This window comes from Typopeltis vanoorti, chromosome 21 (assembly GCF_054136105.1).
Source record: "Typopeltis vanoorti isolate ZY-2024b chromosome 21, IOZ_Tvanoo_1.0, whole genome shotgun sequence".
NCBI lineage: Eukaryota > Metazoa > Arthropoda > Arachnida > Uropygi > Thelyphonidae > Typopeltis > Typopeltis vanoorti.
Window position 1 is genome coordinate 46597775 of NC_143569.1, and position 16725 is coordinate 46614499.

General features: G+C 34.9%; 1 protein-coding gene across 1 annotated transcript in view; it reads left to right on the forward strand.

Moving 5' to 3' along the window:
- The first annotated feature begins 2148 nt into the window (after window positions 1-2148).
- Window positions 2149-16725, forward strand: part of LOC150094826 (succinate--CoA ligase [ADP-forming] subunit beta, mitochondrial-like) — a 169085-nt gene continuing 154508 nt past the window's right edge. Inside the window, exons 1-2 of the mRNA XM_090411583.1 lie at window positions 2149-2237; window positions 13597-13759. Of these exons, the coding sequence (XP_090267709.1) occupies window positions 2166-2237; window positions 13597-13759 (235 nt within the window). The 5' untranslated portion in view covers window positions 2149-2165. The remainder of the gene's footprint in view (window positions 2238-13596; window positions 13760-16725) is intronic.

Below are 16725 nucleotides of genomic sequence, written 5' to 3' on the forward strand. Positions count from 1 at the left end.
CATAGTTGCCATCACAAACGCAATGCTCAGGCTTAGCTATTTTCCAAACCGTTGGAAGACTGCAGACATAATCCTGATCCCCAAAACAGGAAAAGACCCGAAATTCCCACAAAATTACCGACCCATCAGTCTCCTCTCCTGTCTCGGAAAAATATCCGAAAAAGTAATCCTGACCAGACTACAAGAAACAGCCACCAAAAACAACATCATCCCAGACGAACAATTCGGGTTCAGACCACAGCACAACACGGTACAACAGGTACAAAGAATCACAGAATACATCACACACGGTTTCAATTGGAAACAACAAACCGGTGCCATTTTCCTCGACATAGCCAAAGCTTTCGACAAAGTATGGCACATCGGTCTCCTACATAAACTAATAACAGCAAAAGTACCAATACACCTAGTCCTCCTGATCAGCTCATACTTAAAAAACAGAAAATTCCGAGTGAAAATACAAGGAATAATATCCACTGAACGCAAAGTCACAGCTGGAGTTCCACAAGGATCACTACTTTCCCCCCTACTATTTGCCATCTACATGGCTGATATCCCACAGAACAAAACAACGATTTCTGCCTACTACGCAGATGACACAGCCATTTTAACCAGATCACTATGCCCAAAACTGATAACAAAACGACTTCAAACCGCAGCAAATGAACTCGAACTCTGGTTCAAAAACTGGAGGGTCGACGTAAACGGAGATAAAAGCGCAGCAATACTGTTCACAAGGAGGAAAAAATCCCCCCACAACGCAGTACACATATTCAACAAAATAATCCCATGGGTAACAACAACGAAATACCTAGGAATACAACTTGACAAAAAACTACACTTCAATACCCACATTACACACACATGCGCCAAAGCAAACACAGTCATAGCCCAAACATACCCACTAACCAACAGACGCAGCTGCTTAAGCATAGACAACAAACTACTCATCTACAAATCAATCATAAGACCCATAATAACATACGGATCACCCGCGTGGAGTCACACAGCACCTTACAACATCAAAAAACTCCAAACAATACAAAACAAATGTTTAAGAATGTCATTTGACGCCCCATGGTTCATACGAAACACACAACTCCATCGAGAAGCAAATATACCGACAATTCTCAAATACCTCCAACAAACAGCCACAAATTACTTCACACAAGCAGCCACCCACCCAAACCAACTAATAAGGACAGCGACAGATTATAATGAACAGGATAAAATGAAACACAAACGCCCCAAAACAATCCTGCTGTTCCAAAGCTAACCATAAACCACACAGCCCGAATAGGGCGAGCACTTGCTCAATAACTACTCCCCCCCTCCCTCAAGAGACACACATACAAGACAAAGGGAGTAAAAGCCAAGGGCTTGGATCTCCATCACACCAGTTTAAGTCACAAGTCACAGCCACAAGCAAGGTCAATGCGATGCGATACGACCCGGCACGCCTGTAATATGTGCTGTCGCATTTTTGCGATGCGATGCAGCCTGCTTCGGCGATAGTGTGCACATTGAATACGAGACCGATGATATTCGACTATAACCAAGATGTTCCGTTAAAATTTCAGGATTTGAAGTGTTCCCTCGTAGGAAAAATTTGGGAAACGCTGTTCTAGAGAACACTTTGTGGTGTTGGGAGCCACTCGTTTCCTATGTTCATGTTCCTTTTTAAGCAGCTGTTCATATATTTACTTTTTATTTATACTATTTCTTTATTCATTTAGGCACTGTAGTTCTAAATTGTGCTCTCTACCAGTGCAAGATGGAACTGGTAAGCAGAGTTTCTTTCTTCTCTGGATGTTGTGGTACGGAAATGGTTGAGATATGAAAATAAAATTAAAAAAAAACGCACAGAGCATTATGAAAATTGATTTCGGATATCACACAATAATATTTTTACTAATAAACGTGATAATTCCTGATAATTGACCCCTGGGTACCAAAACTTTTAGTTATTGTATATTTTTGTACTTTATACTACTCCTTCTTGAACGAAAAATCATTCTTTTGCGTTCAAGCTTTAATATTTTATTTTTAATACAGAATATCAATGTTATCTACGAAAATGAAACAAAAAAAAATCATGTTAACAGTTAAAAACCATTATTTCAGCTGTAAGTATAGAGGAAGTGGAAGTGACATCATTCTTTAAAATGGCTTATTTCTTGCAGAGAGGTTTCACCTTTCTCGGGAGAGTAGCAGGAAAGCAAACATCTTGTTTAAGGGTTAGTTCCAGTTTAATTATTCATCGATATTGCGACGTACAGTGGTATGCACTGATTTACAATAATCTTCGTTGTTATTTCCAAAGTTCTGTAGTAAAACTTTCGAAACTGGCATCACTTCTTGGGACCTTGGAATTCCCGTGTTTCTTTATAAAGGTTATGGACACAAAATAGAAGAATGATTTTTTTTTTTTGTTAATTTTAATGACATGTAACTAATTTCATTCAACACAGTTAACACAAAATGAATGAGCTGTTGAAATAATATTACTGTGGTAATAATTCTTACGTGCTTACGTATGTTACACATAACTGCTTGTATCTATCGAATTTTCTCCTAGCGCAACGATTGTGAACATCTTCAGTGTGCAAGGAGAAATGATAGCACATGTATATGACAGGATGAACAATGCAGATGTGAAATGTAACGTAAGGTTATTAGTCTTTTTCCAATGAACTTTGTATGCATGAAGATGATAGCATGTTCCTCAAGTTTGACAAAGTTCTGGTGCAATACAGACTCATCCATCAGATTTACTCTCACTTTGTGCCATGGATATATTATAACAAGAAATACAACACATGAAATTTACTCTACTATCTAATGATTCAAATGAAAACAAAACACAAATATTAGACTTCTTCATCTTCACCCACATAAGAAGTTAATTGTGTGACCATTCTTTATGTTTGAGGAATCTGAATGCAATGCCAAGAATTCTTGACATTCAAATTGCCTTATATCCTGCCAAAAACCTTTCATCATTCATACCCTCAAAGTGTTAGATCCCTTACACTTGTTGATCTTATTTTGCAAGAAAAATGACATAATCTGGCAGGTCTTTGGCTGTATATCATGAGAAACATAAAAAATATGTTAAATGCCATCAGTAAAAACAATCTAGACTTGTAGACCATGCTCTCACTACATAAGATGTACTAGAACAAGAGCAGTTTCCCTGTCAGAAAACATAAGGGAAGTTAAAATATTATTATTATATTCTAATTTGAATAGATCCAGTTGACTGCATTTAACCTTGTTGTGAAAGTGGTGTTACTTATCACTGCTCATTAACATTATTTTGTTTTATACTTTTTCTACCTCTTCGGTTGTAATTACTGTGTTACTTTGCTACAACTTATGATTTCATGTCTGCACTGTTAATCTTGTCATATATGCTTGTGTTATTTTTGCATTTTTTTATAATGAAGATTCTCACTACATGTTAGGCAAAAATTCTATACATGAAAAAAAAATATCATTTTTACATGTGACATGTAACTTATATTTAAAATATGGAACTAATAATCATTTACAAAAAGCAACAACCCATCCTTATAAGTATTAAATGAAACACGTGATTTCAAGAGCGATTGTTTGAATGAAAAATTGATTTTCATATATAAATCTGGTTAAAATTTATTGGTATGCATTAGCAAATTATTTGACTTCCTAAGAAAAGAGCTTTAAAAACAACTGATAAACATTTGTAATACAACTTTGAGCTATATCCAATATTCCATCACAATGGAGAGAAGGTCTAATAATACCATTACTCCAAAAGGACAGTCTAAACAATCCAGAAAATTGCATAGGAATCACACTACTTCCTACCACACTGAAAATCTATAACAGGATGCATCTAAACCAAACTGAACATATGTAACACCTCCTCTGCTGAAAAATCAAGCAGGTTTCTTGAAAGACAGAAGCACTATTGAACATATCTACTGCCTTAGAGAGTTGCTAGAAGGGGCAACCTTTAATCTTAAACTTCATAGATTTCTCAAAATATTTCAATTCTGTCAATTGAAAATAAAGCTATAACAGAACCTTACCAGAATTATCATGTGGGAGTAATGGTTAATGGAGAGGTAACTGAGAGCTTTCCTATTTCCACTGGACTTCTTGTTTTGTCATCACATCTTTTTATTATTACTTTTGATTATGTATTCAAGCTCACAGAAAATGGGTATGGAATAACTCTCATAATTAAGCAGGACAAACCCACATAAGCAGTCTCTGCTTTAGAGATGTTCTAATTGATTAACATTCAGATTTCCCAAAATTACCTAGATGATTTATGTAAAAATGCAGTACTTGAATAGGTTGGCAGTCAACAACAGTAGTTTTACTCTTGTTGACTGTTAACCAAGAAGAGAATAGAATAGAAGGAAATATTAGGATAAATGACCACATTCTTGAAGTAAATGATTTCCATTACATTGGTTCCGATGTCAATACTCTAAACTGGCATGGTGAAAAGAAAGTACAAAGCACTTCAATTCCATAAAAGCCTAACTAATATCTGAAAATCCAATCTTGTCATCACAGATACCAAAACTCATCTCTATACTAAACCATTAGTCATGCCATATTTTCATATGGTGCCTGGACATGGAACATCACTGCACAATGAGCAGTTAACATAATCAAGTTTGGGACAGCATACCATTGATCAATACTAGGATACCATGACATAGTCACATTCTTGAAGAAAGCCAGCAAAGACTCTTAATTGAAACAATTCAAAATAGTCAACTGAGGTAGATGGAACACCACCTTAGACATCCACCTTCACCTATGTTCATTGCTTTTGCTCTCTACAAGCCAACAAATGGATACAGCATAAGAGGAAGACCAAGAAAACAGTTTTGAAAATACATAAGCAAAGCTTTCTTTCTTTCTTTTTTTTTTTATTTCTTGAAGATGAAGCTCATGAGCCATCAGACATTTCCATTTGTTACAAAACAGAGCAACTTGGCTCACTTTTATGAGAATGGTCTGAAGAGGTTTCGGCCTAACAATGAAAAAATAAATTTATAATTTCAAAATTATTTTTATTTTTCAACATAATCTCTCTTAAGACTAATACATTTATTCCAGTGATGCTCCAATACCATTATCCCTTCCTGTAGTGGTTCTCACTGAGATCTGCAAAATATCCCTCTACGGCTGCAATCACTTCTTGATTTGAAGAAAAACACGAGGAAGAGTTTTTTAGACTCTTCTTTAAAACTTTAAAACTTCCTGTTAAACGTTTTTTAACAGGAAGAGTTTTAGTTTTGGGTAAGAGATAGAAATCAGAGGGAGCCAAACCTTATTGCACTTGCAGCTTTGCCTGTGATTAGAACATTATATAGGCTATTTCTCAAACCACCCATCACTAGTGTGGAATTCTTCTTTTCTATCATTGATAGCTCTTTCTTTCAAGGGCGCAAGAGACTTAATGCTTTTGATTTAATAAGATCATTTCTTAGCAGGATCCGTTTTTGGTTACATTCTTCGATCCACGTACAAAGAAGTCTCTCTAATTCAACCATTATAATACTTTGTATTCAGCAGGTTTGCTTAAAATTGCTCTTATAGTTGATTCACCCATTTTTGTGTTCTTGTCTTATCTTTGCTATGGACTCGCCTTGTTCATTTTCTTTATTATTTCAAGTTTTTCTTCCAATGAGGTTACTTTTCGAATCATTTTCACACTTTCACTTTTTTGCTCATTAATTCTTTTACTCATGATGAAAGGTTGGGAAAATACTTTAAAATTAAAAAAAAAAAATGTAAGGAAAATAATTGCAAAGGAGGTATGAGATATGATCAGGAAAATGCTATGTAATTAGCAGACGACATAAATTTTGGCGGTAAAAATTTGGAACATAGCATACATGGAAGTAGTGTAGTATGCTATTAAAAATAACTTTGTAAAATGTTTTAAATCAGTAACTAAATTATTTCATTCTGGTGAGTGATTTTTTAAAATAGCTATAAAAAATGTATAGATAGGAAATTTTTAAAATCTGTAACATTTATTTTTAAGATGCATGCAGGCGCACTAATTATGACGCACTAATCGAAATTGCACTAAGCAGGTGGCGCATTAATCGAAGGATTACTGTATTTTTGTGTGAAATTCTGTGGAATTTTTAATTGATGAGGCTGAGTGGCCTATGTGAGGATGGAGAAGGTTAGATAAAAATCTTGATAACTTGGAAGTCGGACTGCTAATAGAATCCACGACAGGTCTGAGTGGAATGTTGCTCTTGTGAAGTTTAGGTAAACCGTATATTCTAAGAGGCCTAACATGGTATGTCCTGAGTTTTTTTTATTGTTTCTTCATCTAAGGAAGTGGTTTCATCAAGTAACTTGTTCAGTTTCTTGAGCTATCTTTTTGTAGGATCATAATCAAGTTTGACATAAGTATTTCGATCTTGGAGTAGTTAATTCATATTTCAGTCATATGAATTAGTCTAGAACAACAGTGGTATTTTCCTTGTCAGCTCTGGTGATGATTATGTTTGTAGGAGGTAAGAGCTTTCAATTCTGAGGGTGGGATATTTAAGTCTGAAGATTTGGCATCAGATTATTTTGGCTATTTCAAAACAAAGTCTGTTGGCTTCAATACTGGAAAGATGGCTGATGTTTCTTTCAATGTTGTGTATAAAATCTAAATATGGAAATCATTTAGGTGAAATGGCAAACTTATGACCTCTTGTTAGAACATTTCATTCATCTTCTGTTAGTGGACAGTTAGATAAATTGACAACCCATTTTTCGGTCAGTAATTTGTTGGTATTTTTCTTAGAACGATGTAACAAATTAAGGTATACTTTTTATGTAGATTAATATTATTTTTATCAAATGCTTTGATTCCCGAATTTTTTGAGACACTAATAATCACTTGTAGTAATTCTTGATTTAACGTATTTGACAATTCTGCTTCTAATTCTGTAATTTTTAAATTATTTGTTGCCAATTCATGTTTAGAAACTTGTAACTGATTAAGCAGTAAGGAATGGCTTGCTTTCTGATAGATTTTATGAGCACCTGGTGATTTGACACCAGGTGCACTGGCTAATAGAATCCACCCGTCGCGGATTCCATTAGCAGCCCGACTTGCAAATTACAATGTTTTTATCTAACTTTCTCCATCCTCACATAGACCACTCAGCCTCACCAATTAAAAATTAAAGACATTCAACTGTTGGAAACTGACATGCTAATTAGCTTCGACATTGTCTCCCTCTTCACTGATATTCCCCGTAAGGAAACGGTAGACTTGTTAACTTAAAAATTTCCATCTGATATTGTTGAATTATTCAAATTTGTTATTACATATGGTTATTTCACTTGGAAAGAAAAAATTTATACGCAAGAGGAAGGAACAGCAATGGGGTCTCCCTTATCACCAAACTTAGCAAACCTGTTTCTAGAATACCTTGAAGAAAAAATTTTCATGTTTAAACCCAAACCAAAAATTTGGCTATGATATGTTGATGATGTCTTTGCTGTCTGGGGTCATTCCGAACAAGAACTACACCTGTTTCTAGATAAAATAAACCTTCTTCATCCTTGCATCAAATTTACGCTAGAAAAAGAATCTCCAGAGAGAGTATCTCCTTTCTGGATTTACACATCCAAAGAAAAGTAGATGGTTCCATCTCCACTTCTGTCTATCACAAGCCAACATTTTCAGGTCACTACATTCACAATTCTTCTGCTCATCATCCATGTCAAAAATTTGGCATCATTAAATCATTAGTAACCAGGGCGCACAGATTCTGCTTCTCTGAAGAATCTCTAAAGCTAGAATTGGAAATAATCAAAAATACAGCCATACTAAATGGATACAATCTTAAAGCAACTCAAAAAATCATCAGTCACTTCCTCACACATCAACCTAGACAAGAACAAGCCCATAGGATTCCCATACCTTATGTCAAAGGCATCTCCTAACATCTTTCAAAAATGATGAAGAAATACAAACTTGCTACTACCTACAAACCAATCAACCAGATCTATAACTTGTTACCTTCTTCTAAAGACAAACTCTCACCTCTGATGCTACCTGGCATGTACGATGTTCCATGCTCCTGTAAATTGTCGTACTTTCAGAACATCAAGACCATATCCGTCTTATCAAACTACAGAAATCTGGCCTCACACAGCACAGAGTTGAAAACCCTAATCATAGGATCCATTGGGAAAAGACCAAACTTCTACATAGATCTTTATATAAACATGAACGTTTATATAAAGAAAGTGCTGAAGCCCTACTTCACAGACCAAATCTAAACTGTAACGACATTCTTGCTATTCCTAAAGTGTGGGAAATTATCATATAAAATTGTGTAAAATAATTTTCTTATATATGTTATCTTATTTTAATGTAATCTTTTTTTTTTTTTCCATCCAGATATATTTTAATTATATAACACGCTACTGCACGCATATTGGGATTCCATTGTAATCATGCACCCTAACTGTATGTTATTCCTAGTACTGTTTGAATTAACTGTACTGACGATGTCCTAAGATACTTAGGATGAAATATTTACTTATTAAAACTTATTACTGTGGTTATTACGTGTATTTGTTTAGTCATGAATTCTCCACAGGTTTCATTGTACAATAAATTCTGGAGGCTGTTGAAAAAACTCAGAAAAGGAGAAAAGAGAACTTTAAAAGGAATCAGATTGGATAAAGATGACATGAAAAAAGAAGATATTCTAGATGTTGGCATAATTACTTTGAAACTTTACTAACTGAAACAAACTGTGACAGAATGGTGGTAGAAAATACTCACCAGGAATGCATATTTGTATTTGAAGTAGAAAAAGCCAACAAAAACTGGAATGTGGAAGGGTAGTTGGAGTAGATGATATCTGACCAGAAATGCTTAAATATGGAGATATATGGAGATCATCATCATTATAGTTTATTCATAATATGATATAATGTGAAAAGGGAAAAGAGATTTACATTAAAAATTAAAGATTGCAAATTATGGTCTTTCTTCCAAGTCTCTCTATCTTGAGCTAACTGGTGGATGTCAGATGGAGTTTTACAGTTCAACCTATTGATGGTGTCAGAGATGCATTGCCAAAATTGTTTGCATGGTCTTTCTCTAGGCAGTTGCTATCTTCTTGTTTGTATAGGATGAGGGATTCCAAAAAGGGTGAGATTCCTTCAGGATGTCTAAGTTGATGTCCAAGCCATCTGAGTTGTAGTTTTAGTTTTTTGACTATATCGACAGGTTGTTTTTGCTTAGCTAGAATTAGCACAGTAGAGTTAGTGACACAGTCCATCCAAGTAAAGATCAGTCTGAGATATGTAGTTCTAAAGGAGTTAATTAGATCTGAAGTTTTTTTTGGTGCTTACTATCCAGTTTTGAGAACCATACAAGAAGATGATCTACTGGTTGCATGGTATAGTCTTAATTTTGTCTTTAATGATATTAATGATGATTTCCAAATGGGGCAGAGTTTGCTATGGAAGACTAGAGCCAGCTGTTTATGTTTTCTAATATCATTTTCTGTATTGCTGACGTACGAAAGATATTGAGTCTTTTACTCTTTCTAAGGGTTTATTGTTGATATATTAGGTTTTCATAACCTATTCAGAATACTTTGGACTTTTGGATGTTGATCTGCAGACCAATAAGTTTAGCCTGTTTCTCTAGTAGACTGAGATGATTTTTTGTTGGTTCTGTATCAATAAGTACAACATCGTTAGCAAAGCTAAGATCAGTTATTTGCATGGTGCAGGTGGGTTGATGTTCTAATGTTAAAACCAAGATTTTCTGTGTTGATGGTCCGGAAGATGTTGTCCATGCATGGAGATAGAAAGCACAATTGGAAAAATGATGGTACATTGCACCCTTCAGTTGGATAAGACTGAGTTCGATTCTCATTGTGACGAGAGGAATCTTTATATGGTCTTTTTCAATTGAAGGTGAGTTAATCGATCTCATAACAGAGGTAGCAGGTTTTTTTTCCTGGAAACTAGGGTTTTTCATCCTGTTTACAAGCAAATTGGCCATGAGAACACACGCAATTTACAGACAAAAAACACTGTTGTTGGTGGTGGTGATGTGCGGTAGATAGCAGTGTATAGTGGAGAATTGAGTAGTATGGGAGATGGTGAGATGAGGGTTAGGGAGTGGAGTGCCCTCCAACAATGAGTCCTTGGAGGTGTCATATAATAATAATGGACGTATGAAAATTTTTTACTGTGGCTACACTGCATAATTAGAGTAGAGCTCTCATAATACCCATCTGTAAAAAAAAGAAATAAAAGTGAATGTGAGAATTGCAGAGCAATTTCCCTGCTGAGTTTTCCTGATAAGATTTATTCAAGTATACTTAAGAAAAATTTATGAAAAATTCTAGAAGGGTAGCTTGGAGAAGAACAAGCTTGGTTTAGACCAGTGGTGGCTCATACATAAGCACTGCAGCACTCCCAAGGAAAAAATGAAAAAATTAAATTTTGTCTGTTTACAAATAATAACAATGCTTACAACATTATATAAATGCAATACAACATGTTAAAGGTTACAACTTATGTTTTGACATTGATTGAATAGTTAATAATTGGAATTGTTCGATTAACGCTTTAGATTATGAAACAAATGCACTGCGATCTAACGCCGATATTCGTTTGCGCTTGTCATTATACGTTACGTCATTAGATACACTGCTGCTTGGGCAATGTATCATATGCTTCCGCACGTTATTTCTGTGAGATATGAAACGTTTATTATTGGTGCGTGTTTGTGATGAACTATTTTTTGTAAATCTTATTTTATTTTGTTAAAATAACATATAATTATTTATTTATTATAGATACAAGGCTGAATTATGACGAGCATCACTGTTGAAAATATGAAAAGAATTATATTTTTTCAATTATTGTTACACGAAACAAATGCACTGTGATCTAACGCCGATATTCGTTTGCGCTTGTCATTGCTATTGATACGAAACTTTTATTATTAGTGTTTGTTCATTTGTTCGTGGTGAGGATGAAATATTTTTAATAAAGAAATTTTTTAATATGTAAATTTATTTATTAATAAATTCGTTACTAATTAAGAAAAAGTTTTTTTTTTTTTTTTTTTGTATATGATATGCAGTGCCCCGACTTAAAATTTTCACCAGCCGCCACTGGTTTAGACCAATCAGGATCAGATTTTCACTTTAAGAGAAATTGTTGGGAAATCTTGGGAATGTAACAAGGATCTGTATTTAAGGTTTGCAGATTTGGAAAAGGCATACGATGAGGTGCCAAGAGAAATGCTGTTCAAAATGCTTGTTTTATGGTGTAAATGGGACATTATATCAGACAGTACTTAATCTATATTTGAGTTGTAAGTTAGCAGTGAGAATTGAAGGTAGGCACAAGAAGATCGCTTGATGTTATATCAGATGTAAGGCAAGCGGATGTGCATTATCTCCACTGTTATTCTTCATCTATTATGGATCACATTATGAATGAAAGTGGTATGAAACCTGATATTAAAATAGGAGATTTTAATCTCAGTTCTTTACTTTGTGCAGATGATATTATATTTCTAAATAAATCCAATACAAGTCTGCAGGATTCTCTAACTAAATTGACTAAATTTGAATAAATTTGGTATGAAAATAGCAATAAAAAGACAAAGACATTGAGACATTGAAAACATCAACTGAGAACATATTTATTCTATATGTTCCTGATTGCAGAACATATAGAATAAATAAAACAATTTGGCTATTTAGGCACAATTTTTAGTGAAGATGGCAAATTAAATGTGGATATATACAGCAGAATTAGCAAAGCTAGTATGGTAGGAAGTCAACTGAATAAATTTATTTGGAATAAGGAAGAAATTAGTCAGAACATAAAACTAGCTGTAGCTTAGTCAGTATAGATGAAGCCCTTTGGTAAGAAAGACCTGGGTTCGATTCCATCCATGATGTGAGAAACTAGTCTCATACAGAGGTAGGGAGTTTTTTCACTCTGGTTTTTGTCCCCCAGAGTTTGCCCCCAGAATAGGCAAACCAACCCCATGAACACACACATGGAATTACAGCCATGATTACTTACAACAATATGTGGAAGAGATATGGTCTTCACCACATGTTGCCTGAAGTTAACCATGAGTCAAATCATGACAGTCAACCTCCTAGATAGGAGATGGCACTTGAATGGGAGCTCTATACAAGGCTGAGTTTAAACCAATTTTAACTTATGGATCTGAGATCTGGGTAAGAAATAAAACACTTGATCATAGATTGGAGACCACACATATGACAGTTCTGAGAAAGATTAGGAGAGTCAATAGATAGCATCAATGCTATTTAAAATCAGGATATTAGGAAAGAATTTGATATTGTTAGCATTCAGGAATGTTCTAGCAGATCTAATCTAAGGTGGCTACTTAAACAGAATGGGAGAGGAAAGGTTAGCAAGTGTTCTTTGCCTGGATGGCAGGAAAAAGGACCCAGTCTAAGACCAATTTCTAGGTGGATTGATACAGTAAAATGCACCTTAGAAGACAGGAATACTGATCTAATAATATTGGAGTCTTGACAGATAACAGTTAATTTGGAAGAAAATTGTCGATAGGAAGTTAGTAATGGCATAACTTTTTCATGTAGTATTATCACAACATCATGTACACCCGTGAGTATGGTCAGGAATTTGATGATGATTATGCAGTACATATATTAATGAATGAGACCTCTATAATGTCCATTGATTGTGGTGAACTATTAGTAATAAAACCAATCTGCTGTTTCACTTTAATGCATGTATGCTAAGAGTTATAGAGATTGAAGCGCCTCCGTAGCGCAATTGGAAGAACGACGGTACATTGCGCCCTTCGATTGGAATAGGCCTAAGTTCGATTCTCGTCGCGACGGGAGGAATCTTTATCTGGTCGATTTCAATCGAAGGTGAGTTAGCCGATCTCATATGGAGGTAGCAGGGTTTTTTCTCCCGGAAACTCGGGTTTTTCATCCCGCATACATACAAATCGGCCCATCAGAACACACGCAATTTACAGACAAAAATTACTAGTTGTGGTGGTGTTGGAAGTGGGCGGTAGATGGCGTTGATGGAGATGATTCGTAGTAGAGGTTAGGTGTAGAGAGAATTGTAGATGTCCTCCCACGATGAGTCTTCGGACTCCTTGGAGGTATCAGGAATAATAATAATAATAAGAGTCTTGGTAATGAATGATTTGAGAAATTTCTACCTTTGTAGAAAAAGCCTATACTTATTGAATTTATTTATGCTTTTAAAAATTTAATTTATGCTTTTATATCATAGCTCATGGAAAAATAATTTTTTATTGGATTTTTTTTTTTCTCCTGAATATTATCAACATGTATGGTATGTATAATTAAACACTCAGTATTGCATCCTTACTAATGGGTTTTAAATCTAATTAATAAATCTGAAAATGTCTTGTTGTAAGTAATTTTCATTGTCATTACAATAAATGAATGTAATAGTTTAAATGGTTTACATATTTATAGTTTGTAAATATTTTATTTATTAATTTCTGAACATAATTGTGTTTTATTTCAGGTAAAACATGCAGCTTGTACAAGTAACTGCTATGAACAGAGACGAAATTTAAATCTTCACGAACACATTAGTTTAAGCCTTCTTCGAGATGCAGGGGTCAAAGTGCCCAATTTTGGTGTTGCCTGTAATCCAGAAGAAGCAAAGAAAATTGCTCAAGAACTTGGTAAGCAACTATCAACTTGTTTAAGGTAACGTATACCAAAGAGCTGTGCTTCATATTTTTATTATATGTAAAATTATAAAAAAAAATTCATAAACTATAAATATGCATCTACAGCTACCTTGCTAATTACTTTTCTTTCTTACTTACAGGGTTTTCAGTTTCTGTTTCATACCTTTCTTTCAGTACTTCTTGTTCATTGTATTGTTTTGAAAATTTAATTCTTGTACTTTCTCTTAAATCTTTAAATATTTGTGGCAGTCATTGATCATTCTTTTACTGTTGAACAACAAACTTATTGAACCTGATAACTTCCTTCTGTTTCTGTTTTGTGATACAATCTTAGTTTATTTCATTATAAAAATCAAGTGGATATTAGATCCAGCATTATAAAAAATTAGTTTATTTCATTTGTCTGAAATTATTATGCATGAAGCCAATGTCAGAATTCTCTTTTTTGTTCTTAGTTTATTTTCAGTAATATAATACCTTGTTAGTAAGCATTCATGATTGGTATACTATTGTTTAAAAAAAATATGCATGTTAATGTTTCCTAAGGAAATATCTGTGCATGTGGAGATCTTTGTAACATGTTTATATTAGTAAAGTTTGGCTGTCTTAAGATGTACTACATCAGTTTAGGTCATTTGTTGTATCTCTTGGCAAAGATCTGTTAACCATAAAGTTTCTGTGTTATTTTTATGGCATTATCATCGCATTATAATGGGTTAAATCACTATTAGTATTTTTATTTTGTTAGGTATTTGGTTGATTTGATTTTGTTTGCAAGTTATTAGATTTATTATTGTTTGTTTATACTACATAACTTTATTTTCTCTCTCTTTCTCACACACACACACATACAGACACACAGCAGGTTAACAAATGCACAAGTAGAGAAAGACAAATATTATGATAACTAGATCAGATAAAATCAAGGCTTCAGTAGTTATGATCTACTTCTCACCAGAATAAATAATTTCTCCCTTTTAAGAGATGTGATAACTTAAATGATTAATAGTAAACCAGAAGAGAAGTGTAGAATGCTTAATAACTTTTTAAAATAAGCTTTTATTAAATTAATAAAACACTATTAAAAAATATAAACAATTAAGAAAAAAAAAGAAGAAAGAAAATGAAATACCTTAGTTCCACTACTTACGTATTATAGGATTACAACCTTTCATGGATGGGGGGGGGGACTTGCAAAACTCGACTTTTCCTGTTTTGGTGTGATATTAAAAATATAAAACAGAAAAACAGACAGACATAGTAGATCACCATGCAAATAGGATTACCCAACATATAACAGCATTAACTACTCCCTGTGAGGGTTAACATGTAAGGGGAGGAAGATATATATATATATATATTCACATATATATATCTTATCTTCCCCTTTGGAGCCTTCGTAGCTCAGTCAGTATAGTGAAGCCCTTTGGTTGGAAAGACCTGGGTTCGATTCCAATCAGCGATGTGAGGTACCTTTCTGGTCTCTTTTGACTAAAGGTGAGTTAACTGACCTCATACGGAGGTGGAGGGTCCCCCCACGGTAACCCAGGTTTTTTTTTTCATCTTTCAAAACAGGCAAACTGGTCCCGTGAACACACACATGGCTACAGTCATCAGTCATAAAATATACTACTGCAAGGAAGGCATCGGGAAACCACTTTGCTCGTAATCATCTCCCTAGTATGGTAGCATTATAGCTACTCCCACCAGCCGTATGGCCGAGCGAATAGGAATCTTCCCCTTGTAGCAAGTAAAAGGAAAAATGTACATGGCAGAATGATTTTAAAGAATGCCGATGGTAGGGAGGTAACTGAATCAGTTGATATAGTTGAGTTACTGAGTGAGCACTTTGCAAGAATATATCATCCAGGTGGTGACATTGCAGAAACGAATGTACCAGTAGATTATACGGGAATTGTGGTGAATGAAGTGGAGGTGAGTAGTCTATTGCATAACCTCAATGTCAATACATCTGTGGGATTGGATGGTATACCAGCTCGTGTCGTACGAGAAGCGGCTAAAGAATTGTCAGTACCCTTGACCATTTTATTTAATTTGAGTCTTGGGTCTGGGTTAGTCCCGAGGGGGTGGAAAGAGGGGAAAATAGTTCCACTGCATAAAGGTGGTTCCAAGACTGCTGTTGTAAATTACCGACCGATTAGCATATCAGGAATCATTGTCAAGGTCTTAGAGAAATTAGTCAAGAAAAGAATACAGGATTGGATAGATGAAAATGGGATATTGTATGGGGGACAACATGGTTTTGTGAAGGGTAGATCATGCCTCAGTAACTTGCTCACGTTTTATAACACAGTGACGGCTGAACTGGATAGGGGTAATGGGTTTACAGTAATACTACTGGACTTTGCCAAGGCTTTTGATAGGATACCATATAGAACCCTAATCAGTAAACTGGAGCAGATGGGGATAGATATAGGGTTGGTGAGATGGATAGGAGGGTGGTTGAAGGAGAGATACCAGAATGGTTTATTCAGGAGTGGAGTCTAAAAGATGGCTTGTGACTAGTGGAGTGCCACAGGGCTCTGTTCTTGGACCACTGCTTTTCAATTTATTCATAAATGATATAGAAAAGGATTTGAGAGGAAGTGTTCACTTGTTTGCTGATGATGCAAAGTTAGGTAGAGCAATTATGAGTGCACAGGATGTCAAAATTTTGCAGGATGATTTGGATAGTTTGGAGGACTGGGCTAGGAAAAATGGATGTCAATTTAATGTGCCAAAGTGTAAGGTTATGCACTTTGGGGTGAAAAGAATAGCAGCAGTATATCGCATTGGTGGAACCGTACTCCAGGAGATTGATGAGGCCAGGGATTTGGGAGTGTTGGTGGATAGGGAATTGAAGTTTAGGGGGCACATTGCAAAAGTGACTAAAACAGCTCATCAAATCACTTGGCTTCGGAAAAATACTTTAACATGCAGAGACAAACAAGTTGTTG